Here is an 18,560-nt window from a genome sequence, read left to right as displayed (position 1 = left end):
CGTTGCTTGCTGATCGTTCTCTCTGGCTGTGGATCAGCGGCTAGTGATTCAGCGGTTGCATTTTGCCTCTGGTAGCCATCCCATCCTCGTCGCCAGTGTTAAGTTCGGATAATGAGAGGCTGAACCAGGGCATGGATGCAACAATACTTTATTAGGATAATAAAGGACTGAACGTGCTTGCCAAGCCTGGAACTGGCTCGCAGCGATCAGCGACTGGTCGGACCCGCAGCCTGCTTTTATAGCTGGCTGCTGGGGTGAACCAGCCAATGAGAGGGAGGGCCCGCCGCAGCATGCGCGACGACGGACCTGGGTGGGAACTTCTTTAAGTTCCAGGGACATAACAGTGCCCAATTGAGATAATTGTACAGAGCCCGATTGCAGTCACAAGTGAGTGTGGAGCAGCATTTGTTGCACATGCAGAATTGGAAAAGCGTGGAATGAAGATTCCAAAATCTCAGAAGGTGCTGTTGGTGTTAAAGAGTCTCGATGAAATGTGGGACATTGTTTCAGCTGCTTTTGAGTGCAAACCAGAACATGACTTATGAATGGAAGCCCTTAAAGGCTGTTTGCTTTCTGAAGAAAACAAATGCCATTTTAGAAAAAGCCACGAGGAAAAACACATCCTTTCTGCCACACATTTAACTATAACTTCTGTACATTAAAACATTGCACGTGCCTTCAGATTTACTTCCCTAGCTTGCACATGACCATTAGACCCAGGAGATGTCATGGATTGAGTAAAATGGGTGAAACTCACTTAACAACACTCTTGCTTAGCAACCAAAATTTTGGCTCAATTGTGGTCATAAGTGAAAGACTATCTCTGCCTTCCTCTGCATGGCAGCCTTGTCCTAGTAAACTCCTCCTTTCTGCTTCCAACCAGCTCTCGTGCCTTGCCTCATTGTTTTCTTTTAGTGGTGGGCCAGTCACCGAAGTACTTTCCAAGTGCCCGGTAGCATCGCTCACCTCCCAGGAAACCCCAGGTGATTGACTAGGGTGGCACACGCACTGTGCTGGCAGCATGTTTGGATTGGTGCCTTTTCCAGGCAAGCAAACCTATCTCCGGAATGGTCATGGGGAAGAGGTGGATTTGCAGGGAGTTGGAAGGGGTGGCTTGTTTAGACTGCGCATTGGAATTCCCCGCGGTGGAGAGAAAAGTGATGAGGCTTCTTCCTGGCCAGTCTCCCGGGGACTGGGTATGAATGGATGATCACTTCCAGTCCTGCGTTGCCCAGAAAGTACAGCAGGAAAGGCTTCCAGGTCCAACAAAGGGGCCATAGGCAGGACTTCCTTCCCTCTTTTGGGGAGATTTTTAAACAAAAGGCTGGGAACTTCCAGCAAGGTGTGTGCTGCAGCCTCACCCACCCCACCGGCAGCTCTGGGCTAGGCAGTGGTTCAGTTTTCCCAACTGCCTGCAACCTTATCTTCTTCCCACAGCTGGTGGCAGAGGAAAAGGTGAGCTAGCCAGGGCTGAGCCATCATGGCTTGGCTCCCTGCCAGCCTGCATCTCATCCCCTGCTCAGATTCTCAGCAGCTGCTGGGGCTCGCCTGCCAGAGGTTGCAGGGAGCAACCAGGGAGCAAGAGGCTATGCTGCCCACATCACCTCTCTGCCAGCTGCCCCTCCCTCGCTGGGCTGAGCGCAAGGGAAGGGACAGCAGGCAAAGGGGTAATGCAGGAGGCATAGTGTCATGCTTGCTGGTTGCCCCCGGCAAGCAAGGCCCAGCAGCTGCGGAGAATCCAGGTGGACAGTGAGATGCAGGTTAATGGATGTGTTTTTCCAAATGCAGTGAGGTTGAATGTGTATAGTTTTAGAAGAGCTCTCTCTCTCTCTCTCTGTGTGTGTCTGTGTGTGTGTGTGTACATACATATATAGTATATATAGTAGATAATGTATCCTTTTGTGTGCCTATACACACACTATACCATGTAATATGTATGTACACATATGGCAAATATACATAGGATTAAATAGTGTATTTTGGATGTTCAGTAGTAGTAAATAAATAGAGAGCAAAATTGTATTTCTTTGAGGCAAGGAGAGGCCAGGCAAGGCACCCCTTGATGTGAGTGATGTCAAATTGGCCATGTCTCCCAATCACATGACCACCCAGCAAACCCACCCAGTCACATGACCTCCAAGCCACGCCCACCAAATAAGACATGCCACAGAACCGGTAGTAAAGATTTTTGAATCCCACCACTGGTTGGCACTAGCATTGGCAGTAGCATGTGACATAAAATTTGGCATTTTAATATAACCACAGCATTCCTCAGTGCAGAATTAGAGGCAGAAATTTACATGGTTCAAGGACCAAAGTATGAAAGTAAAAAGCTTAACATTGTGTATAAATTGAACAAGGCCATTTATGGGCTGAAGCAGTCAGCCAGGAATTGGAATATTTGTTTAGATATGGCATTGAAGGGCCTTGGGATAGATACAAGGTGGGGATTGTCAATTGTTAGCATTTGTGGATGATCTTTGTTTCATTGCAAAGGATTTGTCACAGAAAAAGAAATTTGCTGATCAGTTAGAGAGAAAAAATTGAAATAAAGAATTTGGGTGAAATACAAAATTATTTTGGTGTAGAGATACAAAAAACTGAGAAAGATGGTTATGTTCTCAGTCAAAGAAGAAAAATTGAACAGCTGTTGGAGAGATACAACATGAAGGATTGTAATTCTGCTCCAACACCTATGAGCACAGATTTTCATATCAGTTTGGGAGAGGACAAAAGTGAAGCTGTGATCAAGAGATATATCAGTCAGCAATAGGAAACCTGTTATATCTGTCGCAGTGGTCCAGACCTGACATAGCTTGTGCAGTAAGCATCCTAAGTTGCTTTGCTGCTGTACCAATGTAACTGCATTGGATGGGTATAAAAAGGATTCTCAAGTATTTGAAGGGGACTGTGAACTTGGGTCTTCAAATATAGGTATCTGAAGAATTGAAACTGAAATGTTATGTTGACAGTTGATTATGCTAATGATGTACAAACCAGAAAGCCCAATTCTGGGATTGTGGTATTGTTCGGAGGGGCTTTAATTGGTTAGAAAACAAACTACTGTAGGAAGAATTTTTAGCTCTATCTAAACTTTGTTCAGAGGTAAGTTGGTATGTACAGCTGTTACAATATATAAGAGCAAAGGTAAATGATGCTGTAACAGTGTATGAGGATAATGCTGCTTGCATTAAAATAGCAACAGGTGACAGAGTAAAGAATAGAAGCAAGCATGTGGACATTAAATATTGTAATGTCAGAAAAGCCATTAAATGTAAATTAATTAGCTTGCTTCACTGTTCTTCAGAGGACAATCTGGCAATTATAATGAAGTGAGGAGTGGCAGTGTATGACAGTTCTATTCCATGAATTGGAATAGAAATGGTAACAGGTCAGCCAATGGAAACTGTTTGGTGACTAAGAAACAGCACGTTGTGAGCTATGGGAGATAGCTTGGAGCTTGGGCTTGGCTTAGTTCTGTATATATAAGAGTTGCTTTGCTTTCTGTGTATATTATAGCTTCTGTGATGATGACTTCTGCATTCTTCTGGTTCTGACTTCTGCTGCATGGTATGTATATATGCATCATACTGTATATTATTTATATGAATAAGTTTCTTCTATAAATGAATCCTGCGGAATTATTTACTTATGTGCTGTTTGGATTGCTGCAAACTCTAACATCATTTAATTCTGTTCAACTATTTTCAACTTCTTATATCTCAGGCCAGCAGCAGCTGAGGCTTGTAGATGGCCCTGAATCTTGTGCTGGACGGGTGGAGGTGTTGTACAAAGGCCAGTGGGGCACAGTGTGTGATGATGGCTGGGACTTGGTGGATGCAGCTGTTGTATGTCGCGAGTTGGACTGTGGAGCTCCACTTCTCAGTCCAGGTAATGCTCGATATGGACCAGGATCTGGACCTATCTGGTTAGATGATGTCAATTGCGCTGGGAGAGAGTTTACTATAAAGCACTGTCATTCTAAGCCTTGGGGGAAGCATAACTGCAATCATCATGAAGATGCTTCTGTCATCTGCACAGGTGAGGAATTTTTCTATTTCTATCCAAGCATGTTTAATGAGAACATCTGCTTGGTTTCTGAGAATGGTCAGAAATAACTAGCATTATGGGAAAAGTATAGTGGTAAATCTAACACTAGTAAACATTTTCTGATTTTAGGCAGCTGGAAACGTCTGTTGTTCCAAAAACCAATTGGTAGCTCAAAGGCAACTGAACTACCAATCTCTATCACACCTGAGCCAATATCTCCAAACAATTCAGAGCTGCAAAATGTGATGGATGTATCAGAGATTACCACGAACACTAAGGTATTTCCAGATGAGTCAAACATAAAATCTCAGTGGTATACTGAGGATCCTTTTTTAAAAATACCAAATCTCAAAATTGAATTGGAAAAGGAGACAAAGCCAATAAATCCTTCAGGTATTGTTGAATCAACACTTAGTCCAAATATATTGCAGCACATGCAGGATAAAAATTCACACAACTTACCTAAAACAAAATTGTCCACATGCAAATGGAAAAAAGAATCAATTTTTTCCATAGAAAAATTTCAGCCACCCTCCATCACACCATATACAGAATCTAAAAGGGAAATAAAGTCAACCACTCCTGCATTCGTAGATAAAACAATATATAATTCAGAGAACTCACAGAATATTCAGGAGATGGAATCAGCTACTTCTTCAAAGATCATGTCATTATTTCAAAAAAGGAAGAAAATGCCCATTTCACAATCCATAGAATTCAAATCATTATCCACATGGGATATTGAATCAAACAGAGAAAGGCCATCAGGAGCAGGACCACTACCATTTTCACAATCCTTTAACTCTGTTCCGGAGAGAGTGCCTTCCATCTATTGGGATAGCAACCTTGAAGTGTCCCCAGCCTCAAAGAACATAGAATTCAATGATGTCTTCAATAAAAATCAGGATATCACCACTGCCACATGGATTCGGGCACCTGAGAAAGTCATAAGCACATCTGATATGAGAAATGAATTGTTTGAATTATCAAAAAGTTTGAAAGTCACAAAAGAGGTGGAACTGCCTATAACCACAAAGAATTTGCAACCTGAGAAGCACATTGAAACAACCACCCTGAAAGTTACAGTTTCTGAAGAGAAATCAAATCAAGAAAAACAGGAGGATCCCCATCCTGTGGAACTCTCGGGTGAGTAACAGTCCCAAAGCAAGGCCCAAGATTGGATGTGCTAATGAATCTCTATTTGGTTCCCTTTGGTAATTATTATCTTTGTCTTTCTTGCTACCAGAAAAGAAGGGTATGTACTTAATTTGTAAAAGGGGAACAATAGTGGTTGGAAAAGGAGAAATATAGTTTCATTTTTCTCCTGGAAAAATCAGTAGCAGATATCTAGAGGGGGCAGCTCCTCCTTTCTGTTTGTCTTTTTATCTTCCTGAAGGAAAAGGCAGATTTATTTAGTATTTATTTAGTATTCATTCATTCATTCATTACATTTATATGCCACCCCTCTCACTGACAAGTGACTCAGAATGGCTAAGGAAAAAAGAATAAAAAATATAGCAGTAGTATCTAATCTTGTATCCATTAGTATTATTGCAACAACCCAATGATTGAGGTCACAATTCACAATAAACTGTAATACAATTTGTTTGATTTTGAGTTAGTGTTATTTAAACCTAGCCATTATGGTATAGCTTATTTATAATTCCTTCTTCCTACATACAAACATATGCACATGCATTCATATATACAGATTCAGAGGTGGTATTCAGCCGGTTTGGACCAGTTCTGGAGAGCCAGTAGCGGAAATTTTGAATAGTTCAGAGAACCGGCAAATATCACCTCTGACTGGAGATTTTACATATCCTTCCCCTGCCATGCCCACCAAGACACAGCCACAGAACTGGTAGTAAATTTTTTTGAACCCCACCACTGTACAGATTGTACCCAAACTTGGGGACAATAGAAATATAGACAATCTAAAAGAAACCATCACATTAGAATCTGTAAACATGAGAGAAAATGTTATTATATTTAGGGATGTTCAAAAGTCATAAAAAGGTCATCAAATGAGTAAGGAAGAATTTAGAAAAAATGGTAGATGGAGACATACAGACAGACAGACAGATGGATAGACAGATATGATTTAGAGTCAGTTTTGTTTTTTGGAAATTACCTGGACAAGTTCCTGTAGTTTAATTGGTAATATTTTTAGAAGTGGTTTACTATGTCTACGTGGGGCTGGAAGAGAGTAGGTAACTCAAAATCATTCAGCTGGTGCCTAAGGCAGGGCTAAAATTAATGGCTTTTCAGTTTTAGCCCAGTTCCTTCAGCACTACATCATGCTGACTCTCATAAACCCTGAAAATGGTAGCTTATTAAGAAATCATAGTTAAATGGATAAATACATGACTTAGAACCACTTATGAACCTTCCCTGGTTTTCCCCTTTCAAAATAAAAAGTACAAGACTGCTATTGCAACTACTGCTAACATTTCTCCTTCCCCCAGAACAGGGATGGAGAACTATGGCCCTTTTATGACATGTGGACTTCAAGTCCGAGAATTCTGGAGGCAGTTGAAGTCCACTAGTCATAAAGGGGCCATAGTTCCCCACCTCTGCTTTAGAGAAAGAAGTTGAGCTAATGATTGCAAAGGGATTTCTAGAAAACTCCAGCTATCTACCACAAACAAAACATTATTTGATTTTTAATGGTTTTTTTGCAAAATTCTGAAATTTAATTTTATTTCATATTCCTACAATATTTTGTTCCAATTGCGCCAGAATCTATCTTTATTTCCAATGAAGTTTCAGTTAAAGCCAACAGTATTCAAGGCCAAGAACTAAGAATGGGCAATTGGGGGACAATTTATTCAATTCAGAAGGTAAATTATGAAAAAAACATGTAAGTATAGAAGATAAATCTTCACTGTTAGGTTAGGAAAAGGTTTTCTCTCTCTCTCTCTCTCTCTCTCTCTCTCTCTCTCTCTCTCTCTCTTTTAGGCCATCTCTATTTCTGCACAGCAGACTCCCTTATCCTGATGCCTTCAATATGCATTGGGAGATCATAGGATTCCTATCAACACTGTAGGAGTTGCAAACTCATTATAGAAAATATGCAAATATTTAGTTCTCATAATTCTCAGTCAATATATGCAATGTATAGAGAAAGTACCATGCTGGGAAGGATTGTTCTCTTAGCTACTAATGGGATATGTTGGGATATTGAAAAGTCACTGTTTCTTTTCTCTACCACACTAGGCCTGACCAAAGCATCAGATCCAAATGTCTCATCTGCCAAAGCTGTCACCTATTCTGAACACTGTGAATCATCCCCAGACTGTCTTATAAAGCAAGAACAAAGTAAAACAGATCAAATATGTTGCTGTTCACCACAAGCCCTGAGGAACTTGGTCCATACAATGAAAAGTCTCCATGGGGAACTAGATTCTGTCTCTGTTGCCATTAAGAATCAAGGTTCCCAACTGGAAGCTGTAGCTCACAATCTGGCTGAGTTGTCGGCTTCTATACGTCTTCTGGTTGGAATATTGCCCTCTCTGGTACAGCCTGTCTCCTCCCAGTCCTTCTCATCTCCATCTGGGCAAGATGAAAGTCAGCTGCAAAATCAGCTACCCCTGAAGTGAAAAATGTATGAATTATTGTAATACAAAATATTTATCTTCATGCCACCAAAATACAGAGACAAAAAGTCTACCTATTGAAACTGCCATAAGATGGCTAAAATCAACATGTGCAAATTTTATGTATTAAGTACTAAGCATGTTACAATCAGAAATTGTTGCAATTCCAATTCGTATGTCAGAAACACAAAATCAAATGCACTGATTATTAGAATGCTCTAAGAGAAGTTGTCAGATGAATTTTTAACCCATTTATTATATTATTCACTGATTAAAATTGAGTTTTAAATGACAGAGTAATAGATAATTTGAACCTGAATACTTCCTGTTCATCTGCTATGTAGGTTGGCAATTATTCTCATAAAATAGCTGTACTTTGTGTAATTTGATTTCTGTGCTTTTTGTAAATATCCATGATGGGGTAGAATGAGAAAAGTCAAGAGCCAAGAAAAGAATAATTCCCAGTAGCAATATATCTGCTTTTTGGGTCCAACAATAATCTACCAGTAATTTTTGGGTAGTAGATAGTTCCAGGTGGCCTGAGTAAACCATTTATGTTATTTGCTATAATATTTTATTTCAATTCTATTTGTAATACAGTTGAAGTGCTTTGCTTTTTCAAAGTAGCAATTTTACAAAGATTACAATAATCAAAACTACTACAAATTAAAAAAATAAAATAAAAATAAAAATGTGCAAAGAAAAAGAGAACAATGAGTTGAAAGTAGAAAAGAAAGAAAAAGAATATAATAAAGAAAAAAGAAATATATAAAGTTATTTTTCCTTTCATCACAACAAATATAAACAAGTTTAGTAACATAACTTTCTCTTAAAATACAATGAATTATTCCCATATTCCCATTTCTTATCCATAAACAAATTCACGAAACTTAATCATTTCCATCATTATGTCAGTAAAAGTTCATTAAAGGTTACAGAGATAACATATCTATTATAACAGATTTTATACTCCTTCCTTTTACTACTAGCAATCCTAACTTAGACAATTGGGGGGAAGAAACAGCAAAATGAAAACAACTCTATGAAAGATTGGGTTTCATAATTCTCTCTGGACAAGGATATGGGCAAGAGACAGTTGCTCTCAGTGAGGAGATCTCAACACTCTTCTGGATTTAAGGAACTGAGAGACAGAGAATAAGCATCTTGCTCAAACCATGACTGTCACATTTAAAAGGACATTTGGTTCACATGCTTCCTTTTCTAATCATTTTTAGAAATCGATTGCTAACTGATTTTCAGCTATTAGATGCTTTTTGATCAACATGTTTTATAGTACTGGGTGAGTTTCTTCAATCCTTAGAAAAGAAGTTTTAAATACAAGTAATCTCCCCTCCCCCCCCCCAAATAAACAGCAAAAGGCTGACTGTATTTTAGAAATTTATAAATGGACTAAGCATCTAGATAAAGTTTAAAAATACTTTGGAAGTAATTATAAAAATCCTTCCTGTTTGAAAATGCTCTTGTTTTGAATTCTTTTAAAAATATATAAGACTTTAAAAATTGGACATAAGAAGAAACTAGAAAGAATTAAAAATTACAATTAAGGGAGAACACCACTCAAATTTCACTTACTAAAACAGAATGAAGCAAAATATTTTAACATTGGACATATGAAGGGTATTTTTGGACAATAGATCCAGAAGTTAATTTTAAGACTGTCTATAAATAGACTGTGTTTAAAATATGTTACTTTACTTCAATAAAAAATGAAAAAGAAAAGGATGGAAAAAGAAAAAGTATTATCTGGCATGATGAGACTATTTTGAAAGTAGATTTTAAAATGAGACGCTATAAGAATGATATAGAAAAATATGTTACACTGAACATGAACAAGAACTCAGCTGATGTCTTGATTTGTTACTTGTATATTCCTTTTAATTATTAAAAGAAGGACCTGGATAATTTCCCCATATTAAATTTACAAAGGAGCCTTGTTAAAGCTTGTAAGAATTTTTTCAGAAGGGACAAAGAGAAAAATGAAAAGAATTAAGGATATTTTTTGAAGATTTTATTTCTAGTCTTTCATAAACTTCATATCTAATTTATCCTCCAACTATAGAAATAGAAATGAAAATCCAAACATTTTAGTTATGCAAGCTATATATTAACAGATGTGTCAATGTTTCTGATAATGATTTTCTAATTAGCTTTAACTAGTAAATATTTTCCACAAAAGAAAAGTTACTTGAATTATTAATGAATTATTAAACTTTTTTTTCTTCTTTAAGCAAAGTGGAGCATTATTTATTTAAAGCTATAAACTGTTACATAATATCAGTAAAAATATAAGTAAAAAACAGTTTTTACCAACTTGCTTATAATTTAACTGAGACAGGTAGAAATGGCCTTTAAAAACAGTCAAATTGCCATCTAGTCTAATAGCCATTATTCTCCAAAGACTGAACAATTTATTCCTTCTTTTTGTAACACTTTAAAAAGCACTAGTAAAGATGTCACCTTGATCTTCCCCTATTTATATTGCCACATTGATCAATATAGCTATGCACCCTACTCCATGAAAACTGAAAAATAACTTTCTCTGGCTATGGTGATTCTATTTCTTTTTAAATGCTAACTCCATCTGACTTCTATTTTCCATCTCTTTCGGGATGGAGAAAGCAGCCATGGGTCAGCACATACCTCCAAGCCCACCTCACTGACCCCACACTAAGGACTTAGCCAACCGCATTATATTTAGCACAGTGATTAGAGAATGGGAAGTTTGTCAGGTGCAGCTGCTGCTAAGAGATGTAGGGACAGAAGGCACTAATACACCCCAACATGAGTTGGGAGTGGCAGCCCGAGGCTGTGAAAGGCTCTGCTAAGGATAGAGCTGCCATTCAACAGGTTCAGGATCCTACTGGAGCCTTGCACCTGACCTCAGGGCTCATTAATAACTAATCCCACCACCTGTCCCAGCCTCCAGAAGACCAAGGCACATTTTGTGGCACAAGGTTCTATGGCGTGGTACATCGCAAGGGAATTCATGGCTTAGAGATTTAATGTCACAAGATCCTATTGCATCTCACCTCCCAGTGTGATTCCTTCTGGGCCTCCAATCCCAGTGAAATGGCACCACTACTTTTTTTAGAAAATATAAATATCGTATTTATATTTCCTAAAACAATATGTCAGAATACTGCAACTGGATTAAGGGACTGGAAAGAATTAATGCTTATACAGTAATCATACCTGGAGTTTTGAAAATATCAACAGACACTCAGAGTTGATGCTGGCTTCTCATTGCTCTGGGCATTAACATCAAGCTTTATTTGTCCCTTATTTTTAAAAAATCCTCCATGGTAACTCTCTATATATGGTATTCAGCTTTGTTTGGGTATTTTCCCACATCATTATAGTTATGCTTTTAAAGTTGTAGCAACGCTTCGGCAGAATCTCATCTGCCATCATCAGGCTTCTGTATTGTGTTCGTCTGTGAGTCAGACTTTCACAGCCGTTTCAGTTTTAAATTTGGGGCTAGTCTACTGCTGTGCCAGAATGATTTTTTCTTCATCCTGATTGGTTGGGAGTCTTGGTCTGTGTTTATTGGTCTTGGAATTTGCTGTGTTCTGCTGTGTTGATTGGTGTTTCTAATATCTTCTGTCTGTTTTGTGGCTTTTTTTTTTCTTGATAGGCTGGCAATGTTGCTTAAGGTAGGGAAAAGCAACCAGGCCTTGAAGTTTGGTCAGACTTTCTGAAAAGCGGTGAAGAGGAACAAGTTTGGGAAGCCCTACTGTATATTTACCTGCCCTCCCCTGTCTAATGATTTGAGAATAAAAATATTGTTTTCAGAGCAAAAAAAAGTTGTCAGAAGCAGGGGATTAGAGGACCATATGAGCATATGAAAAAAATAAGAAATAAAAATGTTCTTTTTTCATACACAAATGAGGTAAAGTGAGTTTTCCCCATTTTACAACCTTATATGCCACAGTTGTTAGCCAACTATGGCAATTGTTAAATGAATCATGCGGTCATTAAGCAAATTTGTCTTCCTCTATTGACTTTGCTTGTTGGAAGCCTGATGGGAAGGTTACAAATAGTAATCACATTCAGGGGTGGGATTCTTCCAGTTCACACCTATTCGCTAGAACCGGTTAACATTCTAAGCAGTTTGGAGAACCGGTTGTTAGAAGAAATTACTGGCCTAATCCTGTAAGGAAGGGAGGAAGGAAACATTCTGGTGTTCCTTACAGAAACTGCCTCTCGGTTAACCCTTACTACATTCTTGGCAGGATTAGTCTTCCTGTCTCAGGAATGTCTCTGGAGTTATTTTTCCTTCCTTTGCTGGTACTTTGCTTGTGTGGAGTGACCATTCTTAGTTACAATGGCATTGAAAAAAGTGACTTATGACCATTTTTCACACTTACTACTATTGCAGCATCCCCACAGTCATGAGAGGCCAGGCGAGGAGATGCATGCCTCAATGTGAGTGATATTGAGTTGGGCATGCTCAGCCAATAACACGACCACCAAGCCACGTCCACCCAGTCACATGACCACCAAGCCATGCCTACCAACTAAGCCATGCCCAGAGAACTGGTTGTTAAAAAATTTGAATCCCATCCCTGATCACATTACTCAAGAACAGTGCAACTGTCATAAATTCATGCCAGTTTCCAAGCGCCAAATTTTGATCACACAACCATAGGTTTACTGCAACAGCATAAGTATAAAAATTGGTCATAAGTTGCTTTTTTCAGGGCCATTGTAACTTCAGACAATCACTAAATGTATGATTGTAAGTTGAGGACTACCTGTACAGCATTTTGAATTCATGGTTTATTGAGGATACTAAGTCTTTAACATGCTTGTAAATCTCCCACTTAATTAAGAACAGATTTAGTTTATCAGTTCTTTGAGGGCAGGGAACAACTTATTTTGTCTAGTAAAGGCAATTGGAAAGGTATTTGGTCATCTAGTGCCATGATGGCAAACCTATGGCATGCGTGCTACAGGCGGCATGCAGAGTCATTTGTGCCAGCACATGAGCTGCAGGCAAACTTACCTCACTGTGCATACACGCACATCACAGCTGATTTTCGATGGGTTTGAGGCATTTTTCAGCCTCCCAGAGGCTTGAGGAAGGCCTCTGCAGGCTTCTGCAGGGTTTGCTGGCTGACAACTAGCTCCGTTTCATCACTTCCTATTTTTCCGACAATACTGAAAGTGATGAAACAGGGCTAGTTTTCAGCCTGCAAAACCTGCAGAAGCCTTCCTCAAGTCTCTGGGAGGCCAAAAATGGTCTCAAGCCTGCCAAAAATCAGCTGCGAGGCGCAGTGCAGGTAAGCGAGTGGCATGGGGAGTGGGGATTGTGCATGCATGCATAGGGGGCATGGGGTTGCACATTGCCTTCTGGATGCTGGCACGCGAGCACGAGCGTGCAAATATGCGCACAATATTTGGCACAGGAGCCCGAAAAGGTTAGCCACCACTGTTCTAATGTATTTCACTACTCAGTACTTATATGCCAGGCAGAAAAAAAATTAAAACACCTTTGACAGAAGGATATTCACTCTTTGCTAAAATATTCTAAGGACAATATACCAACCATTAGATATATACACAACGGTGATGCTGATGCTCATGATCTATTTGGCATTAAACTCTAACACTTCCCATTTTAGAAACGAAATCCTGTTGGGGAGTGTATTGGGAAGTTACTAAGCAGTTATCAAGTGCTTCTTCCCCTGCAACAGCAAAACACCTATCAGGAGCCAGTAACACGTCAGCAACGGCATGATTTCAGAAAAGACACATGCAGTCCCCTACATATTCCATCCTGCAGACCATTTTTAGGGCTAATTGTACCAGCTATGATAAAAGCACTTAAAGGCTATGTTCCAATTCTTAGATAACATGAGTTCAAAGCAGCAGTTGGTACAAAGAGTAAGAAAGAAGATGCTGATCCAATAGAACAAATACAGCTGGAAAGTATGAATGGCTTGCCCTTTGTATTCCCAGGAGTAGTCCCCAAGCAACAGCTGCTTGGGCTTACTTCTGGGGTAATGTAGAATGTCCTTCTGTCATCAGACTATGGCCGCACAGGGGCTATTTACAGCATAACACATCTATTTATATAGCAACACACACACACACACACACACACACACACACACGCACACATATATCTTTGCTCCATGTTGCCCCTTGGCTGCTACATTCCTTGTCACAGCTCTTGAGAATATTTCTATCTTGTCCGGAGATAAGTGTCCAATGGGAATGGGACATCAACTTTGTCTTCAACAAGATAATTGTGGCCTTAGAAGGGAAAGTGTCACTATGCAGGCCCTACAGAGAATAAAAGAGCTGGATGAGTTGGCAGCATACTACTTGTCAACCAGTCATCAATATTTCTTGAACAAAAAGGAATGAATAGCTAACCTGAGCATTTAGGACCTCAATCAAGATGGGGTATGGCTATTCTCTTATCAAGGAAAGTATGTGCCTATGTAACATTAAAACTTTTCATGAATTAACTGTGCTAGTTAAATTAAAATATATCCCTTGTTCAAATCCATGTTCATATTAGAAATCTTAGGAATTTCTTCAACAGCATTTTTTTTCCAGAGAATGATACGAATCCTGAGCATCTGCTCAAATGGGTTGACACCACACCCTACTTTCTCTGGTATTTAGACAGATTTTGGGATTGTACTTCAAAAACTGCAAGTTTCAAAGTTATTTACCCCTGTTTTAACTATGGTAGTTTAATTTTCAAGAAATTCTTGCTTTGGGTATGCATCATCATCCAAATATGACAATCCATATGCTACTTTCCACCCCAATTTTAGACCAATATTTGCAAAAATGAGAATACTGACTTATTTTATATGGCCCATGCCTTGTATTTTCTCTGCAAGTGAATTTTATTATTATAGTAAAACTGTATAGAACAAATAAGTTATATGTTTAAAGCCTCCTGTAAAGTTGGATAAATTATTTATTTTTCTTGTTTGATATCATTAGAATCAGCAGAAAGAATAAAAGTTTTTGAATCCAATATGCTCATCTAGGTTCACATCATGGAATGGATTATGACATCTAAATGGTGGAATTTGGAGCAGATCAGACTTCATTTTCTTCTGCTTCTTGAAGTATGGTCTGTTGCATATCAAAGCAATACTTAAAGTCAGCCTTTTTCCTTTTAGAGGTCTCAAGACTATCTGAAAGTCATGCATTAGTAACTTGCCAAAGTATTCTAAAGGTGAGTAAAGCAGTAGGTGAGGCCAAGATTAAAGCCACTGTTCTATCATAACTTTCCCATTTGAGCCCTGGCACTTAAATACATTTTCTTAGGAATGTAAGCTTTAGACCTATGGTGCAATCATAGAAGTAAGTATGCAGAATGCTTTGGCTCCTGTGCCTGATTTGTTACAGAGGAATTTTCCTCCTGTTCTCCAACTATCAATCTCATAAAGAGTAAACAAATTTAACAGGCAACCAGTAGCAAGCAGCTGCTTGGAGGTCTTTGAGGGTGAGTGGCTTCTTGCCTGACCTTTGCTTCTGCCAAATCCAGGTACTGCTAATGTTGTGTCATGTATTAATTACTTTCTACAGAAGCCAACAAGATCAGGTTATTTTTCTGCTGCAACTGATTCCTCATAGAATTAAAAAAAAAAAAAAAAACTTGAGTAAACAGGCAGAAAAGATGGCTTCAAGATGCAACACTAATAAAAAATAAAAAGTATTATTCCTATCTTATTAAAGGATATTGCTAAACTGGAATTAGACTTGAAATCTGTCATCACTATTAAGGATAAATCTAAGATTTTGTGTGTGTAAAGGTTTAGAGAGCATGGGCAAAATAAACTTTAGTAAAATTTGTAGAAATGTATGCAACAGCAAACTTAACGCAGGGCATCACAATCAGCCAAAATAAAACTGCAAACACAAGAGTTTTCAGAAACTCACTGGAAAGGGCTAGCAAAATAGAATGTCATTTGGTTGGGTATTTTAACATGTTGCAAGTGTGGATGCAGGACAATCCCATGTCATTTGGTTTCAAAGCTAAATATCCCTTTACTGCAGTGGCAGAAAAATACTTCATGTCTTTGGCATAAGAACTCTTTTTGGCAGCTCTCCTTCATATTAGTCAGATTGGCCTTATATGTAATTATATTTTACGGAACACTGCCATACCAAACTTACAGTAGAATATTTCAATGTAACAGTCACAAAATCCACAATAAATTTTAAATGGTCTGGCATATTGATGCAACTGCTAAGCTACAAGGAAATCCTTATCCTCATTGAGAGAAAGCTCTTATATATCATGGCACTTTTGAAGTTGTTCTTCTGTAAGAATATCTCATATATGGCTAGCCAATTATTTAACAATAATTTGCACACCAGAGGAAAATCTGATCCACGTTCCTTATTTATTTATATGAATAACATAAAATAATGTATTATATGGCATTGTCCTCAGTCATACCTTTGCTCTTAACTGATTTTATGTGTTGCAAGATGGGAAGAATCCAAATGAAGAAGTGGTAGAAAATACAGATGAGAATAGATAGAATCAAAAATCTGATGGAATTCTATATTTGACATTGGGCAAATCTCAACTGAAAGGTTGGTTTAAAAAAGGGACTCCTTTGCCATCACATAAATTTCTGCATATGCTCTTGTAGTGGTAAGCAGCTGGCTTACCTTCATATGTGTACATTCAGGTTTTTTTTTTAAATTTAAATTCTGGAGTTCATTGTTCTATGATTTACCTCAGCTTGGCTGAGCTACTGACACCCTCAGCTTTTGTTTGGTTTCCCTTTTTATCTTTAGCAGATCTGGCTGGGATGAGAATACCCCCTTCAATCCTCTCTTGGTTCCCGAGAGGGCTGGTTTGGAAGTGAGAAACTGGTTTATAGGAAAGGTATGGTGGCAACAGCTGCAAATGGACCTAATCTTCCAGTTGCTGTTTACCAAAAGATGAAGAACAAAAAGAACCTCAGAACAAAAGGACCTCAGAAGAATGTCTGGTTCAATCCTGAGGTGTTTTCTTCCCCAATATAGCTTTGATCAGGGTAATATTGGTGAACCTAGAAAGGAAAACAAAAAGGGTATCATCGCTTTTCCCAAAGTTTTGAAGTTTCTTCAATGTTTTTCATCTATTGGGGTTTTTTTTACAACAAGCTTTGTAATCTCAGAAGGATAGTATCATATTTGAAACAAATCAGCAGAAACAATGGTATAATAGTAAGAATTGGAGATGTGAAGTGAAAAAGAGAAGTGGGGGAAGAGAGAATATGATATTGAAGGCCCATGGATAAATTATATTGTATTTTTGCCATAATACAAGCTTTCAAGAATATGAATTTACGGCTCACCACTTCACTCCCGTTTGAATATAAATATGTTCTTATATGTGATTGGTTAATCTAGTGTTGATTATTTATGGTAGATACTTATTTGTTGATTCTTTAATTAGGACACTAAATTATATTGAAGAGGAGGCATGCCTTAGCATTAGTGGCAATTTTTTCAATGTGTTGGGCTGCCACTGAAAAAGCAGAAGTACTTAATTGTTGATATCAAATGGTGTGCCATGGGACCTTCAACATAAACTCTGCAATGGACTCAGAACATGGGGTTCTCACTATATAGGAATAGGTATTCTTGAAAGTATCCTAGATCTACTGTCCATACACTTGTTTAACCTGTTTATTCCTAATAAAATATTCATATGTAAAAGACATGTACTGAACAAACTGCAACTTTTCTAACATTTCTCCAATACTATGAAAAGAATAGAAATGTTATTCTTATACTGGACACCACCCAAAATTTAACATCTTTTCTAATTATCCATGCAATCATCCTTAGGGTTCTTGCTATGCGGTTAGGGAATATTTGCTCCATAGCAAGCAGATATTTTTTCTTTTTAACATTGGACCTTTAAATATAATTTTTTATAAATGTATATGTTGCCCATTTCCCTGATAAGGCAACTTTGGGCACATTCTCTACACATTTATTTCTTATTGTACTCATTGGTTTTCCATTATATATAAAAAGATGTATATAACAGTTTTATTTGATATTTTACTCTATTTGGCATTATGGCTGTAATAAACAATTTGAATTTGTATCGAATTAACATTAGAATCCATTCAATAATATTCTTCTGGCAGGACACACTCCTTGTGTGCTGCCAAAGAACTGTTGACAGGGCACAGTCTCCAGAAATAGACCCCAGAAAATTTCCATTCCTCACAGGGCCAGATGTGAACAAGAATTGCGGGTACAGTATGGGGAATTTATTTATTTAGTTTACAATACTGGTCAGGGAGGATTCTTGCATGGATTGTAAATGAAGATTTGAAAGGACATACAGGAAAAAGAAAAACTGCATTGAAAACTTGCACTTTTCATCCATGATTTCTATATATTAGACATGTAACATGGCATATCTGAATTGCATTGGGTAATACAATGATGATGATAATTGTGCAATAATAGAACAATAGATATGATGATGAAGACAAAACGTGTTTAGAGTTCTAGGTTCTGATTGAGAACGTTCTTGATTATCAGATATATTTTATTGCTAAACTTGCCAATCAAAAATTGTAAAATCTGGATAGTAATACATCATAATTATTTCATAACTGTGAAACTTAGTATATCCTCACTTTAATTGTTTAAAATACTACATATCAACAATACAGTTAGTTCAGAAAGTTTTGATTCCATACAGTATTTGGACATGATGAAAACAATTATCCAAAGGTAACTAGATAGGTAACAGTTCAAGAGCTACTACACTGAAAGAGGTGAAGGTATGTGAATGTATTTAAGTGTGTCTGTATACTGATTCTGCATAGTTCACCTGTGTTGACTCATCACAGCCTAAGCATGGGTGTGTGGCTCGAATCTATGTCTGAAAATTCA

At 38.0% G+C, this 18,560-nt stretch overlaps 1 protein-coding gene across 5 annotated transcripts in view; it reads left to right on the top strand.

Annotated features, from left to right (window-relative positions):
- LOC113448576 (uncharacterized) overlaps positions 1-17,362 on the top strand; it is a 42,720-nt gene extending 25,358 nt beyond the window's left edge. For 3 of the 5 annotated variants that reach the window (XM_087915453.1, XM_087915456.1, XM_026719279.2), the window contains 3 exons: positions 3,727-4,041; positions 4,180-5,196; positions 7,270-9,389. In XM_087915453.1, the coding sequence (XP_087771579.1) occupies positions 3,727-4,041; positions 4,180-5,196; positions 7,270-7,652 (1,715 nt within the window). In that variant the 3' untranslated portion in view covers positions 7,653-9,389. Of the gene's footprint in view, positions 1-3,726; positions 4,042-4,179; positions 5,197-7,269; positions 9,390-16,451 lie in introns of those variants that run through there. The other 2 variants (XM_087915454.1, XM_087915455.1) reach the window with 2 other exon arrangements.
- The last annotated feature ends 1,198 nt before the right edge of the window (positions 17,363-18,560 follow it).

This window comes from Pseudonaja textilis, chromosome Z (assembly GCF_049901715.1).
Source record: "Pseudonaja textilis isolate UNSWEBS1 chromosome Z, rPseTex1.2, whole genome shotgun sequence".
NCBI classification, from domain to species: domain Eukaryota; kingdom Metazoa; phylum Chordata; class Lepidosauria; order Squamata; family Elapidae; genus Pseudonaja; species Pseudonaja textilis.
This window is presented reverse-complemented; position numbering and strand designations above follow the sequence as displayed.